The sequence below is a fragment of the Electrophorus electricus genome, chromosome 6, assembly GCF_013358815.1.
Source record: "Electrophorus electricus isolate fEleEle1 chromosome 6, fEleEle1.pri, whole genome shotgun sequence".
Lineage (NCBI taxonomy): Eukaryota > Metazoa > Chordata > Actinopteri > Gymnotiformes > Gymnotidae > Electrophorus > Electrophorus electricus.
The window spans coordinates 24,640,292-24,665,459 of record NC_049540.1 but is presented as its reverse complement, the minus strand read 5'-3'; the positions used below and the strand labels follow the sequence as shown (position 1 = coordinate 24,665,459).

At 39.1% G+C, this 25,168-nt stretch overlaps 2 protein-coding genes and 1 long non-coding RNA gene across 3 annotated transcripts; 1 reads left to right on the top strand and 2 right to left on the bottom strand.

Annotated features, from left to right (window-relative positions):
• Nucleotides 1-282: 282 nt before the first annotated feature.
• slc45a2 (solute carrier family 45 member 2) lies at nucleotides 283-17,023 on the top strand. Its single transcript, XM_026999404.2, has 7 exons — nucleotides 283-727; nucleotides 1,488-1,664; nucleotides 5,257-5,594; nucleotides 7,667-7,810; nucleotides 14,600-14,723; nucleotides 15,117-15,322; nucleotides 16,796-17,023. The coding sequence occupies exons 1-7, from the start codon at nucleotides 283-285 to the stop codon at nucleotides 17,021-17,023; spliced, it is 1,662 nt and encodes a 553-aa protein (XP_026855205.2).
• Nucleotides 17,024-17,849: 826 nt separating this feature from the next.
• Nucleotides 17,850-19,085, bottom strand: rxfp3 (relaxin family peptide receptor 3). The gene has a single exon (XM_026999406.2). It carries the CDS (start codon nucleotides 19,083-19,085, stop codon nucleotides 17,850-17,852), a length of 1,236 nt encoding a protein of 411 aa, XP_026855207.2.
• A 1,053-nt stretch (nucleotides 19,086-20,138) lies between these two features.
• LOC113570741 lies at nucleotides 20,139-22,454 on the bottom strand. Its single transcript, XR_003409917.1, has 3 exons — nucleotides 22,443-22,454; nucleotides 20,399-20,496; nucleotides 20,139-20,229 (listed from the first exon to the last, which is right to left on the bottom strand). It is a non-coding gene; the product is annotated as an uncharacterized LOC113570741 (long non-coding RNA).
• Nucleotides 22,455-25,168: the final 2,714 nt, after the last annotated feature.

Sequence of the window (25,168 nt, the reverse complement as noted above, 5' to 3'; positions counted from 1 at the left end):
TACTAATTTCCAAAGTCCAGTCATTCCTAACTAGAAATTCAATGTAAAGTAGAGAGTAAAACCTCTCGGTTTGTAATCTTTGTCACGTGCTTACAACTGGCTGGAGGCCTTTGGTAACTAGAGCAGAAGAATGAAAAACTACATTCATTTAAATGAGGCAGTTGCCTTCTCTCTCCTCAGTCCAGATAACATCTAGAGTGCTCAGCTATGTGGTCCTAATAAGCTGCTGCAAATTTCGGGAGCTTGCTGACCAGCGAGAGCTTGATCTGAGAGCAAAAAGCCATGACTCTCCTAACTGAGGATAAGCCCCGTGGCTTCCCCAAACCAGGCAGCCGCACTACAGCAGTGGAGCCCCACTCAGTGAGCAACATGTCCAAAGGGGCCTGTGAGCACGGCAGAGGGTCGGGCATGCCACCTGAGCCTCCACGGAGGACTCGGGGTCAGCTTATCATGCACGCCATGGTAATGTTTGGGAGGGAGTTCTGCTACGCGGTGGAGGCAGCGTTTGTCACACCTGTGCTGCTTAGCGTGGGGCTGCCGCGGAGCCTCTACAGCCTGGTGTGGCTTATCAGCCCCTTGCTGGGCTTCACTCTGCAGCCGGTCATTGGCTCGGCAAGTGACTATTGCAGATCCTCATGGGGCCGCAGGAGACCCTACATCCTCTCCCTGGGAATTATGATGATGATGGGAATCACTATGTTTCTCAATGGAGATGCGGTGATAACAGGTGAGGTGTCACAGGCATTTTAAGTGTCTCAATCATAGAAGGTTTAGCTGACTGGATATGATGCCGTTAGTGCTGAACACTGATTATTATGGTGTGTTCTGTCTTTCTGTCTTTGTTATTCTGTGTTTCTTGCTTTGCTTGATTGCTCTGGGAATATGATATGCCCTATTTAGATTTGCTTTAATTATTTAGCATATTTATTAAGCATACCTTTTCTTTGAAAATATTTTCTAAGTTATATAGGATTAATTAAGGTGTAACAGTAGCATAATTATTTTGTCATTTCTAATCAAGGGCCGAATTATCAGAATTCTATTTTAAATTAAACAAAAATGAGACCATTACACAGCATCACTAAAGATCAAAAGTGCACATCACCACTCAGATTAGAATATTTAAAATGTTTTGTTTACTTGTTTTTGTTGTTCTTTTTCTGCTTTTTGTCGTCCTGTTATTTTTATAAGACCAAATTTGCTGAACATTAATTGTATTACAGCACGTTGTCTAGACATTTATTTCGTGTTGTTAAATTCAAAGCCATTAGAGGCATAGTTATCTATTAGGAACAAAATCCCAACACATTTGGAATTTAAATGAAAAACCTTCTTTATATTTATTTAGACAAGCCATTAGTACATTTCTATAAAAGGTATCAGCTAATTGAGAGCCCAGGCTCTGAAAATATATGATTTGTGTCCTCGTTTCAGTTGAGAGTGGATCTATTGAAACTGATGCTGCAAATGTGCTCTTACTGTTGCAGCTTTAATGCCAAGCAGGGGTGTGAGGAAGATCTGGGCCATAGTACTGGTCATGATTGGAGTGGTGCTCTTTGACTTTGCAGCAGACTTCATAGATGGGCCTGTGAAAGCTTATCTGTTTGATGTGTGCTCTTACAAAGACAAGGAGAAAGGTCTTCATTATCATGCCCTATTTACAGGTAAGGGGACGTTTCTGAATGCTCCCACATGGCAAGTTATCTTATTATACTGAATAATTAATTTTGTACATATATAATAACTATGTTGAAATTTTTATACAATGTATCAACTATGTATATCTGTTCTCAGGACAAGCTCTTTCATTGTCTTATCACAACCTTTACTTCTCACTCACTCACTCGCTCACTCACTTGCTCGCTTTCTCATGCTTCTTCTCCTGCTTTCTTTCTCGTTGTTTCTCAGTCTCCTCTCTCTCTCTCTCTCTCTCTCTCTCTCTCTCTCTCTCTCTCTCTCTCTCTCTCTCTCTCTCTGGTAATCTCTGGTAACTGGGAAGGGCCAGAGTTTGTATTCCTGTAAATCTCCTCCTTTGTGTTTTATATCCTTTTATGTCAACGGACATATTTCTTGTCTCTGAGAATCATATTAGAGAGTTTCAGAGAAGGCTGTAAAGTTGTCTTGACATTTCTCAGATTGACAGCATCTTTTCTGCTCTTTATCTTCATTCTTCCATGCTGTATAAAATACTTTATACGCTTGTTCTCTGTCTCTGTGTCAGACTATTGTTGTAGCAAGAACCATTGGCTTTTACAGACTAGTGCTGTGTTCATCAGATTGCTCCATTTTATAGGCAGTCACAAATCCACATCATGGTAGTAATTTACCTAAGGTTTTATATGTGTAAATGCTGAAATCTCTTATACTTCTGTACAGTGTGTGTTAACATGTAAGTAAATATTTATTACGTATTCAGTATTTGCACTCATTGCACAGCCAAATCATTAATTGAATTAAGCCTTCTCTTTCTATGTTCCAGTGTCACAGAATTTCAAGATGAGGACATTTTACATAGCTATTGTAGAGACATTTACAAATGTAAATATATGGCATTTGGCGGATGCACTTATCCAGATCAACTTAAAAAGTGCTTTGTCATTTACACATGGAATGTATCCCAGCCAGTACAGTATGTTAGAGTCCAAGATACCATTGAACTAGAATGCTGTTGAAATACAAGGATCAATACTGATGCCTAGAAGTGCACAACACATAAGCTCTATAACAGACAACAATCAGTGCAATAAACAATATCCTACAATAAGTACTAGAGTTTCAGTTACTGAACATAGGTGCAGCATCAATGGTCGTTTAAATATTCCACAAATAGATGGGTCTTCAGTCTACGTTTTATAACATTTTATAACGTTGTGTGATTGTTTATCCCTCTCAAAATATGAGACAAATCCTTATTCCCAGATGTTTTTGGGGTTTTTTTTGGAAAATTTGGCAGCAGATTAGTCTAACTGAATCTTGGGTTGTAGTGTACAGAAGTGCTGTGGCTGCAGCCTAGTCCACATTTTTTTTCTGGTCATTAAATAGCCTAGAAGCTTCTGCTGGCTGCCAGCCCCTGGCATCTTGCTGGTGTAGTAAAGCCCAGCATATAATCTGTGGTGGAAGGGTTTCTGGTGGGCTTTTGTTGCATAAGAGTTTGACTCAGAGGTGTCTCTCCTGGTTTCTTGGCGATTCATAATTTTCAGGCAGAGGGCTGCAGGCTCTCTTAAAAACAAAGATGTTTGGATTATGAATTCATATTGGAGTTAAAATAGCAAAAAGCAAGTAAATACTGAGCAAACATTATTTAAATATCCTTAATTGTAGGAATTCGTATGTAAACTACAACAAGACACTTCATAGGTGAGAGTTTGACTCACTTTTGAAAGAGGCATGTAACCTGCTTCGAGCACAGGAAAGTGCAAGTAGAACAGATGGCCTGGAAGGCTGGTCCTCATAATACTTACTGAAGTTCATTGAAACTGGTGATGAGAGATGTGCAAGTATGTGGCTCATCAGTGTGTGATAATACGGGAAGCAGGCACAGAGTGCTGTGAGCATGTTCAGTGTGTACTAATCCAGTGCCGACTTAGTCATGTGCTGGGATCATGGGTTGATATGCATATGACCAGTTCAAACTACAGCTCTAGTCTGTGGGTGTCTGTCTGTCTGGGTGTCTGTGTGTATATGTGTGTTTGAATGTGCACACGTACGTGCAATGAGTGTGTGTGTGTTCATTTGCATCAAAGTTGGAGTAAATGCCATTGACTGAAGTTAACACTTATTCGATTGGTCATTTACAAATTTCAACTACACTGCCCAAATCCAAAGGAGAGGTTTTGACTTCAGTGCTTCCACACCAGCTAGAAGCTGGTTAGATCTTCAACATACTATACTTTATGTGGCTCAACCTTGGTTGTTGAATTCAGGGCCTTTTATAGGGAATAATCTTCAAATCCCTTCAGTAGTTGAGAGAATACAGTTCTGGGATTACTATTAATCTAGTTTTATGAATTGTTTTGCTTTCTTAAATGAATTGCATCAGGTCCTGTTCCTGGAGACCCAGGTTCAATTTCACAAGGCTGATATTTTTCTTTCTTTTATGGGCATCTGAGAATCTGTTCATTTAGTTAGGCTTTTCATTTAGTTAGGCTTGTGCTTTGTACAAACATCTAATAATTGTTTGTGTTGATACACTTTTGATATATATGAACAATATCCTTTAATGTATTAAATTCCCAGCAGCAATGGAGGATATGACAGTATGCTATGGCTATTACACTAAATTATACGAGTATCACCAGAGCTAATTTATCAACAGAACATTTCAGAAGGAAGATTTATACTAATAATAAAGAACCCATAAACTACTAGTGGTGTCATACTGTCAATTAAAACTATAATAACAAATAGATGTCTGAATGTGATATATGAGACTACTGGTTTGATGGTATAATAAACATGTTTTGCTCACATAATATGTAAGTTCCAACTTGCTAGCACAGCCCAGAAATACTAAACCTAATATATTTTATGTGCAGTGCTTTGCAAAGGTTTTCAACCCCCCTAAAATCATCTGGATTATAAATGACACACAAATTGTTACAGCCAGTATTTTATTGCAAATCAATATGCTCTTAAGGTAAATATTCACTGTCAAAATGCATTATTTGTTAAAAATCCTGTTTGCATAAGCTTCATTCTAGCACTTTTTAGAATAAAATCTTGCTGCAATAATAACTTTGTTTGTTGGAGTACATTCCTACGAACATTGTGCACTGTTTGGGAGTAATTTTGCAGGATTTACTTCAGCTTGTCTAAACTTGTTAGATGGCACTTTTTGACTGCAATTTTCAAATAGCACGACAGACTTTTTTTTTATTTTTGCTAAATCTTTATAAAAGTAGAGGCCAGCTGTAAGCCAGGTTTATCCTTGAGCTTCCACACCACAGGGGCTGAATAATCATGCAAACAACTTTTTTTTCCTTCAGTTTTTAATGTAAGAATATTCTTTTCCATAAAACCAATATCACTTTAATACTTTTTGAGGGTCAGTCTTTTAAAATAAAATATGATGCACAAAATAAAGTGTCATTTGTGATCTAGGCTAATTTGATGATTTTTGCAAGGCACAGCATCTTCCAATATTATATTTATTTTTTCCTTTTTCTCACCCGCCCTAACTTTATAGTACAGAAAAACCTATAAAAGTATATTTACTTCTAATGTTAAAATTTGATACAGCACTTATTTCACCTGCAGGTCTGGGTGGAGCCTGTGGCTACCTAACTGGTGCAATGGACTGGGGCCACTCTGCTCTGGGAGCCCTGCTGGGCTCCGAGTACCAGGTGATTTATTTCTTCTCGGCGCTGACATGGACCTTCTTCCTCACTCTGCACCTCTTCAGCATCCCTGAGATGCCTCTGTGCAAGCAGCTTGTGTCTGACCCCTTCGGGCTGGCCACTCCCCTGCTGGACACAGATGGCACCGCCTACGGCACGACCACACCCAAGGAGCCACCACCCTTGCCAGAACTCCGCCCCCGTGCCTTCTCTGCGCTCAACGAGGCCAACTCCATCACATCCAGTGTCAACAGAGAGGTTGGTCATCATGTACAACCTTGCTGCTTGCTTTCTGTGTGCTTCTCCACATTCCCTTCCAGCTGCATATTTAGTCACATTACACATTTGTTCCTCTTGAGATCTCCTTTCCTCTTGTCTTTTCTGTATTTCTTTCTTTATTTCTTTATCATTTGAATTTAGTATGTTTAGCTCACTTTTAGGGCATAATGGAGATGAAGTATCCAAAGGAAGGTAAAAATATCAAAGGTGTGAGCACTTGTTCTATTGTGTACATGTTTATACTTTATTTTACATTGTCTTGAAAAGTTTTGAAAAGTTTTTTGTTTTCTACAGTTATATGTAAATGAAGTTATCTGATTAATGCATTTAGCCTCAGTAACAAAAATCAGACATATTGTTCATGAAACCACAGCCTTGCCTCTTATGCAAGCCTGAAATTTATGTGAGTCATATGAAATGTTACTCTCTATTTACTGATGGAATTCATTACTGTGGAAAAGCTCTCCAATAATAAATAATGCAGCCTTAAGCTATTTCAGAGCAATATTTTGCTCAGCAGTAGACTACCTGTTCAAGCACTTTTAGAATTCTGAAGGACATTATCTATAGAAATTGTGTGTGTTCTGTGTCTGACAACTGATGATTTCACCTGTTGTTTGCTGCCACATTTTCTGTTACTGAAAACCATGCTTCTAGTGCTACCATACTGTGAAAGGTACACTTTGGGGGTGACAAATCTGAGATGTCACAGTAATACTGCTATTCTGAGCTCTTACTCAGAGTCCTTCAATGATTAACTGCTTGCTTGCCTCACAAGATAGACAATCTGTCCCTGAGACTGTCACAAGAGCTCTTCTGCTTATGTATAAACCTTTCTGTTGCACAATACTCCACATGACATTAAAGGTGCTGGAAGGTCAGGCCTAGAGAACGCTAAAGTATAGGGATCTTCAAAACATTGTCTTGTATCATATTTAGAATAAGCAAGGGGCTTAATGCTGCATTTGAAGGAGAGGAGCTGAACCATCTGCAGTGGTTCATGGATGATTAGGTTTATGGTGATTTAGCAGCATACACCAGGCATGAGCAGAGGAAGGAGCAGCAGCATGAGAACATCATTTCAGCTCTAATGAAAGGACAAGCCATAAAGACTCTCTAAGGCTTTTCATGACATAAAGCATGTGCTACATAGTATAATACAATTATAAATACACAACCTTACAATACATAGTGCATAAGCACACTTCCACCCACAGTCTTATCCTTCTGCATTCAAAATTCTAAATTTGATATCAGCTGATTTCAAAACTTGATTAATTATACCTTTTGGTTTTATATGGCTGGCCAACAAATGGCTAGCAAGGAATCATGTCTTGCATTATTGTAATTATTATGACTATGGCAAAAAGATCATGATAAAAAATTAAAAGACACGTTGAACTATTAACTGCATATTTTATGACCACTCTGTCTGTTGCTTCCCTCCATGAGTACCTTCATGTTGATTGAAAGAGAGTGCATGAGGTAGGCAGGAAATAAACAGAAATAACGTGATGGAAAAACAAGTTCCTGTATTCTTAGCCAATTATGTTTCTTAATGATGCAGCCTACTATGTTTATTAGGCTTTTTCCTGTGCTCCTGTGACCAGGTAATTAGCTTAGACAGCTTTTCATCATTTCTGCCTCATTAAATTGGAGTGTTTTAAGATGAGAGGGAGTGGTGAAACTAAGGATGATGTCTGTGGTAATGAAATAGGTACAGATGCTTACTTAACATTATTTTTCCCTTCCTTGTTTAGATTAACCGTCGTTACTTAATGGTTCCACAGACCCTTTTATAAATATTTCTGTTAATACATGCCTGGCAGCATGATATCTGCCATCAGCACAAAATCAGTCAAATAAGGGTTGAGTTTTAAAAATTTTCAAGGATGGCCCCAAGCACCTCAGAAAGAAATGTACTATTATAAATGGCTTAATGGGATTATGTATAGATAATTTACATAAATAATTTGGTGTGTGTGTGTGTGTGTGTGTGTGTGTGTGTGTGTGTGTGTGTGTGTGTGTGCACGCATGCATGCATATTGCAGGTACAGAAGAGAATGACTCTAAAATCTTTACTATCAGCCATGGTCAACATGCCCAGTCATTACCGTTGCCTGTGTATAAGTCATCTGCTGGGCTGGACTGCTTTCTTGTGTAACATGCTCTTCTTCACTGACTTTATGGGGCAGGTTAGTAACATCTTACATGTATATATATATTCAAAAGATGCACCATGGGGTTATTCAAAAGATGTACCATTGGGTTCTAATGTTCTGAGACTGTGGATCAGAGTGTGAGTTTCCTAACTTTATTGATGCCATAACAAACAAATGGAAACAGCATTAAAATATTAGCATTAAAATGCCTTGCCAGTGGAATAGACAAATCCTTAATTTTGATGGCCCTGAGGTGTTTCACAAAATGATCAGTTTTGCTAATGTAAAGCTGATTATATCTCTTGTAAGAAATACAACAGACAACTGAGGAATTGGTGATATAAATTAATCCTTTCAATTACATGTAGCACGTGGAGTGGCTGCAGGCTACAGCATCACAGTTATAATTTGTCTTGCATTTGTCTAGTCTTTGCATCATCCTGGAGGATTCAGTGTGTGTTTAAGTATAATATTAGTCACAATTTTATTAGTGGGATTATAAGTGAGCACAAAAGGAATTTTTATTGTCTTAACAGTAGATTGTTTATAGGTGTAATGTTGGGAAAGAGGCAGAGTCAGGATGCTGAGGCGAGTCTTGCATACACACAGACATTCATTTAACGTGACAAAAACAGAAACCAAAACAATGAGCGATAACAGGAAGTACAAAATATGACAGCTAACGCACAGTGTGTAAAGCAAACACAGGGTCAAAAACCGACAATGACAGGGACAAACACAGGGCCCTAAAATACACAAGGAAATGAGTGAAACTAGGGACAGGTGCAGCAAATGATTGACAAACAAGAGAGGGGCATGGCAAAAAGGGGGAAAAAACACACATACACCTGTAGCTTGGATGAGCCACATACACGAAAGCCATGTGGGCTTGGAGGGAGGAATCCAGGAGGGGCAAGGACATGTGGTGATTTTCTTAATGAATCCCCACTTATGTAAATATTCACACATATTCATACATTTCTAAAGAAAATCCATCACATAATAACTGCATCACATAATTGTTTTCATGTTCATGTATGTGAGTTTGTTGTACATCTGTGGCATTCTAAGTCACCAGATCTAGTAGAGCACCACTAGGGATGTGGTATAACAAGAGATTCCCAGCATGCATACAAGAAGTCTGCAGCTAGTATGTGATGCTATTATGTAAACAAGACAAAAATCCCAAAGGCATGTTTACATTGCCGTTAAGAATTAAGACCTCTGTGAAAGCAAATGGGTTTACTGACCAGTACGAGTATTTATTATTCTTAATAAAGTCAATTGTTATTTTTTGAAATTCTAATAAAATGAGATGTTTTTGTTTCTCTTACACACTGAGCTTGGGTTTCCTGATTCTTTACTATAAAATACATTATAAAAGAGCTTGAGTCCATTCATTACTTTGATTTAGAAGTCTGATGAAAAGCATTACTGGATGTTACTTCAGCTGATTCTTTGATATGCTTCCGATTCATCCTAATTTACTAGACAGTCCTTCTAATTATTTTCATTACCAGCTTTAGAAGAGCTGCATTTATTATGGCATAGTGAAAAACAAATTACTTCAGCTTATTAAGAGTAAGCTTTTTGGCATGACTAACCTGATTATTGTTCAACTAGGATAGATAAATGGGTCATCTCATAGAGGAATGACAGCAGTCTGCTGATGATGATTTGGTTATTTCAGTTATTTTACCAGGGCTAAATAAAGCTGAGGAAATAGAATCTTTACTGGCTCAAGCAAAGAGCTGGCATGAACCCATACCAGCAGGACCTCAAAGTAAAAGGCCCAAAACATATCCTACATGGGCAAAGATGTACCTGTATGCAATGAAGAGAGAAAGCCTATCTATACACTTGGAACATTTCTCAGAATACATGTTAAGCTGTAAATATCTTGACATATTGAAATTTCATTATAAGTGATGTTGCACAGATGATGGAATTTCAAATTAATCCAGATTTCTGTTGCTGTATAACATGAAAAGTGGGTTAATAGTATGAGGAATGTTTTCTTGGCACACCCTGGATCCTCTGATTCCTGTGGATGAATGTTTGGATAGTAGGACTTCACTAAGCATTGTGGCCAGCCAAATTCATACCTTCATGGCAGCTGGTTTCCCCTATATCAGAAAAACACTTTCAGCAGGGCAATGCACCATGCTACAAGAGTCAAATGGTCATGGATTTGTTCTCACATGTCAGTGAGTTTGCTTTCTTCTCTGGCCTTCACAGTCCCCAGTTCTTAATCCTTTAGAGCATCTCTGTAACAAGGTAGAACAGGCTGTTCAGAGCATGTCAGTACCTCGCTCTGATTTGTGGCAGCTGCAAACAACTATGCTGTCCACATGGGCCAAGATTCCTGCAGAACAATTTAAATACCTAGTGGAATCTATGTCATGCTAAATGCTGTGGTTCTGAAGGCTAAAGGTGTATGTATGTGTCTACATTGAATCATATGCTTTTCATGTAGTTGATCCAGGCAATGCTTAGATTGGTCTGGTCCGCTCTATGTTTCAGTAGATGGTACTTTCTGCCTCTGGTATTATCAGTCCCCTTTTAAGCAGTGCTGATGAGCTTCCATATATGCACATTCAACTTGGTGGCTAGTATTCCTGACTGGCGCGTCCATGTTATAGACAGGCAGGTTAATGTAGTTGGGTGGTATTTATTGGGGTCCTTCATGACCAGCCAAGATGGGAATCGGTATTTGGCTGGTGGTTCATTTGTTCTGCTAGCCAGCCAAGCAGAGCTGTTAGTTTCTTTAGCCAGTAGACAGAGATCATGTCAGAGGCAGGGACTACCCAGATCATCATGTTTCCAACCCACTCTTGGACATCTGCTGTTGTAATGCTGTCTGGTTTCGTGACTTCTGCAGCCAGGCTTTGATCTTTAATCTTTATGCCCTTCTGGAACTCTATAAATTTGCTGACTTCCATCTGGGTTGTCTTTATCTTGGTTTCTAGTCTCTATTTCCAAGGGTGACAGCAGAAGTGGCCTGTGGCTTGTATTTTGTGGCCTAAGGTCTCAAGAATGACTACTGCAGCAACATACACCTGTTTGTTCCAGTTGCATTCTGACTGCAGTCTAGGCAGTGATATTTACAACTTGTTTAATCTATCTCCATAGATAATAGGAGATACATAGTTGTAATAGGAGGCATCATTTCCAATGGAATGCTTAGCCCTGTATAGTCAATACGACCATAAGGGCCCTCATACAGAACTCAAACAAACACTAGAGAACATAGAAGCCAACTCAAAGACAATTGCTCAGGTCACCATAAAGTGTAGTATATACTAAGGATATGCACTGTCCCTACTACTTTTCTGCATAGACCTAAGTCCTCTCAGATAGATCGTCAATAAGAGTTACAAGTACAGATTCAGGAGTGAAACTTCAATCAGCCAAGACAGAAAGGGACATTGACTCATGGATCCACCAGGCTATAGCATTTACAGAAAGGATTTAGGAATGTAATTTGGCTGATAGTTATAAAAAAAAAAATTAAAAAAAAAAGATTAGGACAGAAGGAATTGAACGTCCATTAGGTCATATAACAGATGTGGAAGACAGGAACAAATACATAGGGATTATCCAGTCATACAGGAACCATGAGACAGAAACAAGAAGGCCAGCAACATCCAAGTACCTCCATGCACTCCGTGCAAGAAGAGCAAAGCCATGCATGGCATGACAACAGAGCCTCTTATACAATCCAGCACCTAGTAACAGGATACACAATGCCGGCAAGAAAAGCATACTCTGACACACTACCAAGTATCATATAGCCATATCAGCTGGACAGGCCAAAGTCCAAATGGGAGGAACCACACAGCGTGGTGGAGAACAACAAGGCTAAGATTCTGTAGGACCTCCATATCCAGACAGATAAACAAGTAACAGCAAACCAACCAGACATCATGATGGTGGACCAGATGCAGGAAACAGCAGTGACAATACATGTGGCAGTCTTAATTGATTAAAAGGAAACATTCAAAGGAAGGAAAATGAGAAGTTTAAATATATGACAGACTTAAAAAGGAAATCGAGAGAATGTGGAAGATTAAGTAAACACCAAGGTTGTCCCAGTGGTGATAGGTGTGCATGGAGCTGTGACCCCTAAGCTGAAAGTGTGGCAGAAATCTCAGTTCAGAAGAGCACAATTCTAAAAACCAAAGGCCAAAGTGTGAAGAAAAATAAGATATAACCACCCACTGGAAGGGTTCTAAGGCACGTTTTGAGTTTGGACATGTTAGTTGGAGCACCAGTTATATTCAGCTGCAGTTTGATTCCTGCAATCCTCCTCTGGCCCCTTTCATCAGTGAGGTTTTTTTTTATGTCCACAGGATCCCATTTTGCTGGATATTTCTTCTCAGTTACACCATTCTTGGAATACTCTCAACACTGTTACACACGAAAACCCCACCAGATAGGGGTTTTGAAATACTGGCCAATAATACTAGTTTTTGAAATACTGACCACAGCTAGTCTAAGCACCAATGACCATGCCTCATTAGACGATGCTCAGATTGCCCGATTTTCCCATTCCAAAGTGGATTTACACTGAAAAAACTTACTCACCTGACTTTATATTGCACTTCAAGTTCAAGTTCAACTTTCAAGTTCAACTTTCAAGTTCAACTTCAGGGTCATGTGTCTAGTTTCCATACAGAGAAGGTGTTTATAATCATAAAAGGTGTTTATAATAAAGTGGCAATTCAGTGTGTGTGTATATGAATATGAAAAAAATCCCCACTCATCCTCCCTATGGGCTTTTTTCCTTCAAGTTTGGATCCTCTACCAGAGCACTGGGAGCTTGAAGATCCTGCATAATATCTTAGCTGTTCCCTCTCTTCTGGACGGAGATCTTGGATGTTGTTCCTGGGATCTGCTGATGCCACACTCCCAGTTTGGGAGTGATAGCCCATAGTGCTCTGATTGCCACAGAAACCACTGTTGTTGTTCCTGATGTTGCTATCACTTGGGATTGCTACATCTATCACTACGGCCCTCTTCTAATTTTTACCCATCACTACTATATCTGCTTGGTCATTACCATTTTGTCAGTCTATATCTAGACGTCCCACAGATCCTAGCTTTGTTATTCACCACTTTTGGGGGTGTATCCCAATTTGACATTGGAACTTCAAGCCCATACTCGGCTTAAATGTTACATACATGTATGTATGCAAGCCACTTGGTAATGGCATTCCATCTCCGTTCTCCCTGCATTACATCTCCGTTCTCCCATCTTGCATCATGCTGTCATGTGCTGGATTGTTTCAGGGTCATCTTTGCACAGCCTCTATTGATCTTGTATTCACAGCTTGTTCCTGTGATACCATGATTAATGCCGCCGTGGTGTCTTTCAGTCCAGCCATTGGTATGATTTCTCCATATCAGCCATTCCACTATTTCCCAGATGATTCCTGCTCCTTCTCATTACCATCCTATTCAGGTTTCTGCTGTCTGAGGTACTCACTAAACACTTCATCACTTGGGACTATCTTCCTTGTGTACTCCTTTATCTTGGTTGTTTCATCCTGGATAGTGGATCTGTTACTCACTAGTCCACAGCCTTCCTCCTTCTGCTTAGTGTAGAGTCTTAGAGTGCTGGATTTGGGATAAAACCCTCTGTGCATTGTGAGGAGTTTCCTTGTCTTGATGTCAGTGGTTTCTACCTCCTCCTTTGGCCAGCTTATTGTGCCAGCAGTGTATCTGATGATTGGTAAAGCATAATGACTGGTAGAGTATCTGATGACTGTTAGAACATAGGTACCATTCAGTTGACTTCTCAGGATTTGCCTCACTATTTGTAGGTATTTGGCTGAAGCTACTTCCTTTGTGGTGTTTTCATGATTCCCATTTGCCTGTAGGATTCCAGGGTACTTGTAACTGTCATCAACATCTGCTGTGTTACCTTCCAGTAGGATGATCCCCGCATTTCTGGCTACCTTTCCTTTCCTTGTAACCATCCGTCTGCACTTAGTCAGTCCGAATGATATTCTGATGTCGTGGCTGTATATCCTGGTGAAATGAATTAGTATGTCAGTCTCTCATTCCCTTCTGGCATACATCTTGATGTCATCCATGTAGAGGAGGTGACTGATGGTTGCTTCATTCTGTAGCTGGTGTCCGGAATGAGTCTTGCTTATGATCTCACCGAGGGGATTCAGGCCTATGCAGAGAATCAGTGGGGACAGGACATCTCCTTGGTAAATCTCGCACTTGATGGAGACTTATGGAGCTATTGGCTTGATGTTGGCCTTTAGAGTTGTCTTCCACAGTCCCGTTGAGTTCTCTCTCTCTCTCTCTCTCTCTCTCTCTATATATATATATATATATATATATATATATATATATATAGAGAGAGAGAGAGAGAGAGAGAGAGAGAGAGAGAGTAAAAATTGCAGAGGTCCTTTAGCTGTGCATACATATGTATGTAAGTATGAATGCAACAAACTTTTTTTTTTTTGTTTGGTGCTGGAGAATAAATATTTCAGATTTAAAGCTCTCAGTAGGATGACAAATACACTAAAAACAGCCCATGCTGCTCCCAGCAGAGTAGCTGATGTATAAGCTATTATCAGACACCGGGCCCAGTTGTGCTTTTTTTGCCTAGCTGTGATTAAATCAAGGAGCTTTATATTTTAGGAGGAGTTAACTGTCTGCTTGCATTACTAGTGTCAGAAGTCCCACTGATAGATTCTTACTCATTTACACAGAAGTCTTCCCTGCTGTCACTTGTTGTTTGTGTGCCTTTTATGGAATGGCAGTTGTGTCTGATGATGTCTCATTTGTGCATGCTACTTCCAGATTGTGTATAAGGGAAACCCATATGCAGCTCACAATTCCACTGCATATACCACCTATGAGAGGGGCGTTGAGATGGGCTGCTGGGGTCTGTGCATCAATGCTGTGTCCTCCGCTCTCTATTCCTGTAAGTGTTCCTGCCCCCTGATGTGAGTGCATTGCCCACCAGCCATATTAGTCTACCATTCATTGCACCTGCCTTTGAAGCAGTAAATGACTGCTCAGTGTCTCTCAGTCTGTGGCAATCTGTGAATCAAAGAAAATCATAAAATGCTGCCATTAATCTAAATGTCTGAAAGGAGACTTTCTGGTCATTTATTCTTAAGGAGCAGATTTCAGAGGGCTTTTTGAATGACTTATTGACTCAAAGATAAAATGTACTTTAGACTAAAAGCATTTATCAATAGATGATCTCCACTGATTATGTAAAGTGTAAATTGTCTCTACATATGTTATGTATGACATGCATTTTATATGGAGTATCTTTTTAGATATTACAAGCAAATGTTTTTGTGCACAGATGTACAGAGACTGCTGCTGCCATGCATTGGCCTGAAGGGACTCTACTTTTTAGGCTACTTTGCATTTGGTCTGGGTACCAGTCTGATCGGCTTGTTTCCTAATATAATTTCCACATTGACGCTGTGCGGTGCGTTCGGTGTGATGTCCAGCACCCTTTATACCATTCCATTCAACCTTATCACAGAGTACCACAAGGAGGAGGAGGTGAGTATCAGGGCATGCTAAACAGAATGGCTCAATCTATGCAGTTTTATTCTCTATATGATGAAAGCATATTTCAAAGCTCTTGGTTTGCTATTGTGCTTATTCTAAAGATTATTAATTTCTCTTATTAGAGGCAAATGAGTTTTATAATATGTGCTGATAAGTGTATCAGAAACAGGATATGACTCGTATTACTCAAAATATTGTTAGAATTGTGTAATATAAAGTACAATTGAAATTAATCAGTCACTTTGCACTTTAACATGAATTAACGCTGAAGAGGTGGAGTTTCCATGTTCTCCCTGCGTGGGTTACCGCCACAGTCCAAAAACATGGAGGTCTTATATAAATAAATTTCAAAATAAATAAATACACACACACACACACACACACACACACACACACACACACACACACACTTAGTGCAGCCCACCAGGGGACTGTGGTTCCAATAGAGATGCTGTGTGCAAATTGGCTGCTGCCTCTCATCGGTGTGTGAGTGATTGTAAAAGCTAATATATGTCTATAAAGTATCTCTGAGTATGAGAAAGGCGCTACATAAATGTAAATAATAATAATTAAAAAGATAACTTTTTTAGACTGCAGAGAGCTAAACAATGAGATGCCTTGACCCTGCGTGGATACAGTGCTGAAGCTTTTTTTTTTTGCAATAGAAATACTAACATGGAAGCTTCTTGTTGTACTGGTGATACTGTTCTGTTCGGGGGGAGGGGGTAGCCTATATTTATTGCGAACATTAGAAAATGCTTTGAGTTTTATTCTGAGGTGTACTGGTGGTAGGTGTGATCATGCTAAATATATTCAAGCACAGAAGTGGAGCTAAAAAAAGTCCTGGAACCTGTGTAGAGACTTTAATCCTGACTATATTTCTGACCATTACTAGATATTTGCTTGAGGTGTGGGCAGCTAATTTTATGTCTATTTATGAGAGAGTATTAGATGAACTACTACTAAAAGTGAGCTATTAGCCTTTGTGGAGAAATGCAAAATGCCCCAAGTGCAATAATGCTATCAGCTCATGGTGTAAGATCATTAGAACCGTAAAACATTTTTGGATGTAATATATCAGCGGAAATCTCAATAATTTCCTTACATTAATAATTACCCGTTACCATAGATGTTAGGCCATTTAAAGGATTAATTAGAAAGGCTGTGAATGGAGAACTGGAGTGCAAAATCTAGCCTCAGAATTCAAACACTCGTGGTGCTGATTTTACATTGTAAAAATCAAGCTTTCCCATTAAAACTTTCCATTAAAACAAACATCTGATTTCCATAGTACAATGTGCATCAGGCTAATATGACACAATAGATTTTTTTTCTGTCAGTTGGATTCTTCTGACTCTTTTAGCTCCATGAACATAGTATTACATGGAAAGCCAGTAATCATTTATTCACTTGATAATGTTTATGCTTGCCATCTCTTTCTCTCTGAATTCTCTTCTCCTACAGAATCAGAGAAGACAGGGTAATCACGACCCCTCTGTCCTGGGCCGTGGCACAGGTGTGGACTGTGCTGCCATTACCTGCATGGTCCAGCTAGCTCAGATCATAGTAGGAGCTGGACTCGGGGCTCTGGTTAACCTGGCTGGCAGTGTTGTGGTAGTGGTCTTATCAGCTTCAACCATGTCCCTCATTGGCTGCCTCTTTATTGCTCTCTTCATAAAGTGTGTAGATTAAACTTGGTCAGACTGGCAAAATGAACACGTCATCTCTCTTTCTACTGGTCTGCATTTTGTGTACTGAACATTCATTTTATTTTAGGTGCTGTAAAAATTATACAAATAGCTTTTTGAATGTGAGAAAGCAAATAGAATCTGTAATCTTATAGCACTTAACTGACCTGATAGATCATCTATCCTTTTGTGGGTTGGCTACTCAGCTGCCATGTGAGATATGAGAAATCAAATACCTAAAATGAATTGTATGTTATGGATCAATATATTTCATTGAGACATGAGTGGAAGATACCAACTGTGGAATAAGAAACTGAATCATTTACCTGTATCTGCTTTATTTCATTATTTTTGGTGGTGAGGTTTTTTTTCTGACAATAAATGATAAGTGCTTGTTTCATTGACATACAGTGATCTTAATGCAAGCATGGTAGTTTGGGCTCATATCAGTAGTTTTGGCTCATATTAATGCTGAGCACACTGATTAGTCCCACTTATAAACAGGTTATACATACAAATACACTACATTTGAAGCATGCCATTGTGACTATATAAATTGCTTGAGATGAGCCTCTTGACTATATCCAAACAGAATAAGTGCTTGTTTTGTATGTTTACAGTCTAATTGTCATTGCATTGACCAAAAAAAAAAAAAAACATTTGCAAAAAGAATATATTGACAGTCAAATGCTGAATATAGTCAAAACAAAGGCACTAGCCTATTGAACGGGAGGCAACCTGGGTCAAAAAACGCTAATTTGTTATATAGTAAATGAAAATAGTACAGGACAGATTAATCGGTTGCACATCAGATATAGTAATAAATGTTTCTACGTGCTGTTGGGTAGAAGGTCATTTTTTCCATTATAAATGACAACTCCGGGCGGATAGAAAATAAGTCCGGGCTCAGCCTGACTCAACGGCACTAGTGCACGTCCCTGCTCTTCCTGATCATGCTTCGTAGACGCGGTAAAGGGTCGCATATTAGTGACAGACGGCGAAGTAATTTGCCAAAATAGCTTTTTCAAAGCCTTTCTAAATTCTCTTCTCATTAAGCAATACAATATGGGGTTGAGGCAGCTGTTAGAATGTGCCAAGCAGACTGTAACTGGAAAAATATACACATGTGTGGTGTAATATTCGTAGCTAAAGTGTACTGCATTTAATTTGATTAGTATACCCCATGTTGTCAGTGCATGATTCGGTAGCCAACATAAGAAAAATGACAGAACTACAGTAGTTACCGACTTTGTAACCTTTGATCGTCTCTTTGCGCTGGAAGTGTTCACGTTTTTGTTAGTTATGAAGCGCAAGAGGAGTAAGTAACAAATGGAGATTATTCCAAAGGGGATGAGGAACCCCAGCAGTACCTTTTGTGCGTGATATAAACCCAGCCAAAACTGTGCATCGCCGCTCCGGTCGGGGAATTTGACTAGGCACAGTTCCTCGTTTGTTACGGTGGCTGTCGTGGAGAATATTGCATTCGGTAGCGCGGCGACTACTGCAGCCAACCATATGATGACACTCATCCACCGCGCTGAAAAGCGCAACCGGCGTCTCCTGTTCTTCAGAGCCGAGGCAACGGAACAGTACCTTGCAACGCTCATTGCAGTCAGAAAAAAAACGCTCGCGTACATGTTCATAGCAGTCACATATGACACTATCTTACACATCGCTTTTCCAAACAACCACGTGAAATCCAGGGCATTTTCTACTGCCCAGAAAGGTAGAGTTAAAACAAACTGAAAATCGGTAACAGCTAAACTGGTAACAAACAGGTTGATTGACGATTTTTTCCAAGCTTGCTTAGACTTCATGAGATACAGGACAAGGACGTTCCCAATTAAGCCCAGAGCGCATACCACTGAATAAATAATTGATATAAGGATTCTGAGGACTGTTGATCCATCTCCAACAAAATCTCTCTTATCTATTTCCACGAGGTCCTGTAAATCATTCCACGTATGATTAGTTTTATTGAACACGAAACTTGCGTTGTACTCGAGGATCGGCAGACTTCCCAAAAGGTCATCGATGATCTCTTGCATTGCCGAACTCCGCTGCATTACTAGCGTTCATGATAACCACTGATTCCTTGTTAAAATAGAGGTAATATACAAACTTCTCTTAGTGCAAGCTTTAACAAAATATTCAGGTTCCATCTTATTTTAAACTTCCTATTTCACATTTCACTAAGCCATATTTTTATTGGGTAAAATTTTCTTTGAATAAACGATTTTTTTTAAACATCAGACGACGTTCATGTCTTAACGTTAAAAGAGATATAAATAAAAAGCAGATTATGACGAAAGCTTTTGCTGAATGAGGTTGGCGCGAAGGTCTCTGTCATTTATTGTCCCTTCTTTGTGACAGAACCGCTTGGTGCTTTTTATTGAAGCAAGTGTCCATGGATTGGATGGCGTATTTTTACGCATTCAAGCAGCTCTATCCAGCATGTTTAAAAAGGGCTGCTACTGAGTTATCTTAATGCAAAACAACATAACACTGTTTCTCAACGATTTTGAAACTTGGAGTGTTATTTAGCAGTTTGATTTTAAATAATTTTCACAATGGAATCTGCAGGGACAACTGCAGAAGTTAAAGTCTACTATGTCTACTATGTCATTTATTGATCAGAATGTAATTGTCATACACCATCTTCCGTTTTGCTTTCTTTTTTCCTTACCTTCTATTGTAGTAGGATTCAGTAAACCCCAGGAGCATCCCAATAAAACATCACTCCAAATTGACAAGCAGTTCCAGTTCACTGAGCTTGAAATTAATGTATTCTTTACCTTTTATTTGTTACTGTCTTTGTTACTGTCTTCCATATATCTTAGACATCTATAAAGTTGCAAAGCCATTCGATTTCTTTCTTACTGGCAAGTGTTATTCATATTACATGATTTAACATCAGGATGGCTTCTGATGTGAAACTGACTGAGGGCAGTGAGAACACCTTCAGACTTAAAATGGACTTATGGGATGTTATTGCAATGAAGGCACACACACACAAGGGAGAGGATCCAACTGCTAGAGGTTTTATTTAATTTGTGGTGCAGGTAGGAATTGTAGGGAGAGGTTGTAGGGCTTTGAGCATTCCAAGTCAGGTAGGTGGAGTTAGGCTGGTAATCCTGCTCAGGTCAGCCCAAGGTCAAAAATGAGAGGCACAGTCCAGAGCGTGTCCAGGGGTCAGGAAGGAGACAGGGTCTGTAACACAGGCAGGATTCAGCAACCAGGAAGACAAATATGTACATGGAAGGCTTGGTATGAGAATGGTAATACTTCGCAAAGAGTGTGCAAGAGCTGGGAGTTTAAATAGGAGGTTAGTAAGGGAGAGAATAATAAACAGGTGTGTGGAATTAGTGCTCTGGCATACCAGAACGGAGATGTCGGTGGGAAGAGGTAGGCGTGGCATTACTGGGATGAGCGTGGTTCCTGGAATCCGTGCCAGTTATACACTTGAACGGATGTCATCTAGAGGGGTGAATAACAGTGCAGTCAGTTATCTAAAAAGAGTAGAAGTGTTTAAATTTTCTCTTTTGTTGATAGAAAGCAAGCCATTGGCAAATGAGAAAACTTTCAAACTAGTCCTTATATCTTTATACATGTTCAATTATCAAATAATGAATTTCAGTAATGGTTTCCATCACTCCTGAGGTAAAGGGCCAATTGCACATATTGCCTTTCTATTCCTTGGGTAAATGTAGAATGCAATCATTAAGTAGAACAGCTTATTATGGTGATGAAAGTCAGCATAATTAGCAGAACCTTAAGTTTTATATAGACCTTTTGCACATATGCCTGAGTGCTGGAGGTCATGATTGAGTTGCTGACAGTGGTGACCCCAAATGAGGATGGGCAAGGAATGGATCTGGTCTGAATACATTTTGAAGTGTAAATTGTGTTCAAAGGATTTTTATTAATTATGACAGATTAATGCCACCCAGATATAATTATATAATTGTTTAAACAAGTAATACTTCAGGAAAAGTAATGCAGACTGGTCTGAAGCACACAGGGATTCTTCATGAGACTGGATGAATGTTTGGTAGCAAAGTGTTCAAAAGACTCTGAGAGCAACTTATATATTTATCAGTATGGCATTACATGTTCTTCCTGAGAAACAATCTTATGACCTTGATGTTTACTAGTACCTTGAAGATGCTTGAATTCAATTTAATTTGGATTATCTACAGCAGATTTCTCCTGCTCAATCATTTATATTTATGGCATTTAGCTGATGCTTTTATCCAAAGCAACTTACAATTATGACAATACAACTTGAGCAATTGAAACTTAAAGGCCTTTGCTCAGGGGCCCCAACACTGGCAACTTGGTGGTGGGGCTTGTACATGCAACCTTCTGATTAGAAGTTGAGTACCTTAACCCCTGAGCTACTCACTTTTCTCATGTGGGATAGTATGATTAGGTATACTATCTTAATGAAGAATGAAAAGGACCAAAAAACAGAGCATGGTTGAAAGGGAAAATGAGTGTAATGTGCTAAATAATTTTTTTTTTAAAGTTTATATAATAAAAATATATAATTTAAAAAATGGAAACTTATATCCTGCTGGTTGAAAGTAGGAAACCATGTTGACATGACCTTTCATTAAGATAATATTTATTCTATTGCGTTTCCATGCTGTGCTTTTTATCTCAGAAATAATAGCCCCGCATGCAAGAAATCCAATATGTTTCTGTTCCCTATAGAAAAGGCTATTAAGTGTCTGACTTCAAAACAGGGAAAGATGGTGTTATTTTGAAACAACTCTACAAGCTATATTAATGAGAGCCATAGCACATACCCAACAAGCACAGCAACGCGGACAGCAACCACACCCTGTTCTGACCAGAGGACCAAAGCACCAGCATAGTAGCCAGCGCACCCATTTTACCTTACTGATAGCCCCTTTCGACCAGCATAGAACGGGTTCCATTCTGGTTCGCGCATGTAATTTTGAGAGTTTCGGGGTATTTCCGCCAAAAATAAATTCCTGAACCCAAAGAATTCGTTCCCAGCTGGAACTAAACAAAAGTAGGTTTTCAGCGTGAATCGTGTGGGTAGGTTGACAGCATTATACATTAGTATACATGTAATATCATATTTCCACGATTATTTAATATTGTTAAATTAATTATATTAACATTGTTTATTATTTGTAATAACTGTTTAATATGAGTTATTTATTATTTCGTTCGTTTCATTAAACGCTTCTGCAGGATACTCCTGTATGCGTCCTTTTTCCCCCTGCACGTGCTTCACCCATAACAAACATAATTTATTTTTATTACAAATAGTTCATCCATACTTGTTTTTTTTGGGGGGGGGGGGGGGGGGGGGGGAATAAAAACAAACATGTGTAACAAGATCACAAATGCTTGCAGATAATCTATACGCTCCGCCACTTTGTTACTACCGTTTACTTCCGTTGTGCAACGCTCTCCGTTGATGACGCATCGTTGATTCTAATGAAAATCGGTGCAAACGCGGAACGGTCCTTTGAAGAGCACCAAGTTTCTAAGAGGCATGCACAGACCCCGATCAAGAACTAGAGTTATTTTGGTCGAAAAGTGCTATGAGTGACAGACTCCATAACACTACTTGCTCCTTCCACTTCTCCTTTTCCATGTGTACCTCACGCATCCACCCTTCGTCCAGAGCCTCACAGGCTCCTCATAGCAGGGGGGATCCTTTAACCATGGGCACACTTCCAGTGGTCTCAAAGTGATTCCTTACGGAAATCCCTAGTAATTCTTATAAACATTAAAAAAACAACAACAAATGTTATGGAGCTACCCTCCACCACAGTGTGTTCATATGCACATATGCTATGTATACTTTTATATATGCGTGCACATAAATTAACACACAGGAATTGTTTGATCAAACTTTATTGACATGATTTATTGAGTGATGTCATTAACATTCGTGGAAAAGGGTTTTTTTTTTGTAAGTAGTGAAATGTATTGTAAGTACGTGAAATTAAATATTGTTCTTATAATATGTTTCTAGAATTTAAGTTTAATGTTTATCTGGCCAGGAAAGTTTGTATATTTTAACTAAGTAGATAAGACTAAAGTAGATTAAGAGAAAAATGAACTACCTGTGATTATTTTTGTGGAGAGGCTTCCATGTTGTTTTGGGGGAAAAAGAAACCATATCCTGTGTTGAAGGGGACTTTTATGGGGAATTTTCTAGCCCAAAGACAGGAAGTGACATCACCCAATTTCCCATTTTTCCCTATATAAGCTTCAGAGGGAAAATTCAAGAGGTGATGTTTTTTTTGATGTTGATTGATATGGTAGACTTTATGATTGCTGGATTTGTCCTTAAACTTGTAAATACTACATTTTCCTTTTTGAATATTTTTGTTTGTTTTTGATGTGATATGGTTTTTCTTTTGCACTGAAACACTGGGAGCCAATAAACACCTTTTCTTTTGTATCCCACTTGGAGTGTACCCATGTGTCTTTTCTGCCGGACCATTGCAATCTAACTTAATATACTATACAAAAAGTCATTCAAGAACTTCTAAAATATTTATCTAAGGTAATGGCTTATTTAGGATGTGAGCACACCAGAAATGATTAATCATCAATAGTTAAAAAGTACTCAATAGTAACTATGCATGCATTGTAGCCTGCATGTCTGAATGAAGATGTAAATGTATTTTACCCTCATGCACAAGGAAGTTGGGTCAAGAGGTAAAAGTCTCTTCAAAAAGCATAGTTGTACAGCTGCATACTACCTAGATCATCAAGTCTCCATAACAATAATAAAGTGCCATCTTCATGCCAAAAAGTATTTAGAAGTAATCCTCTGCTGTCATCAACGCACAAACATTACTTCTGTAAATGTATTAAATATCACTAGAGGTTTGACTGGAACTGAGTTCTATGGTCAAATGAGCCAAAATAGATTTTTGGCAACAAATATCACTTGGTGTAATTAAAGGATTGGTCTAGAAATCATCAAGGTCATGCAGAAAAAAACTTAATCCCAACCATGAAGTCGTGGATCTCTGATATTTTGGAACTGTTTTATTCAAGGATCTCACACAGATACATTTCACTATTGACTCTAACAAATACCAGGTGATTTCAATTAAAAACTTAATTACTTCTGCCAGGAAGCAAAGAAAAGTACACATAGAGAACACATGTAACTACAAAAGCAGAGGGATGTAAGAATTGTTCTTATTTAATAGCCTTATAGCCTGGGGAAGCTGTGGAAGGAGTGGTTGGTCCAAGTCTTAAAGAGCTCTCACTTCTGGTCTCTGGTGGGATGGGAGTCACTTGAAGAGAGAGTGACTCGGGTGTAAGGGGTGGGCTATTATTTTCCATGCCCTTTTTCTAGTTGAGTAAATGTTGTTGAGGGTAGAGAGCCAATAGACAATAATACTTGAGGAAGCACAGATTTCTTCAGCTGTTGCAGGAAACATATGCACTGCTTGGACTTATTCATAGCTGCCGTGCTATGGCTATCCCATTTCAGATCCTTCTGAATGTTGGTGCCCAGGACTTTGTTCTCTTTTGACTGAGGAGCTGTGAATTTTCAGGGGCACCAGAGAGTTGTGCTTCCTTCTGATGGTCAGCTCCATAATTTTAACTGCAGATGCCTTTTACTTCCACCTGCTAATTGGACTTAATTTGTTGTTAGAGATGAGACTGAACAAGAGCAGTGTCATTTGCAAACTTAAGATGTTGCTCAAAGTCACTGTTAGAAGTACAGTCATTGGTGTAACAACACCAATGAACAATGGAGACAGCACACAGCTGGAAAAGGCAGGACATTTTCTGGTTTTTAGTATGATCTTAAACAGAACATACTGGCATAAAAAACATACTGGCATACTGGCATAACACACTGAGCCAGGGACTTATAGAAGTGATCAACAAGGACAAGCATTTTAAGGATTCTGTATATGGATATTTTTTTTGATTAAATTTAAATCATTGAAAGATTAAATTTCTGTCAATAACTTTGTCATGATTAGTCCCTCCCATCTTCCGTGTTCCATGTTTTCCCTGTCTTGCCGTGCGTCCTGATCCAGATCCAGTTCCTGGCGCGAGAGACGCCGGCCATCATGATCCAGTTTCCGGCGCGAGAGACGCCGCCCGTTCTGATCCAGATCCAGTTCAT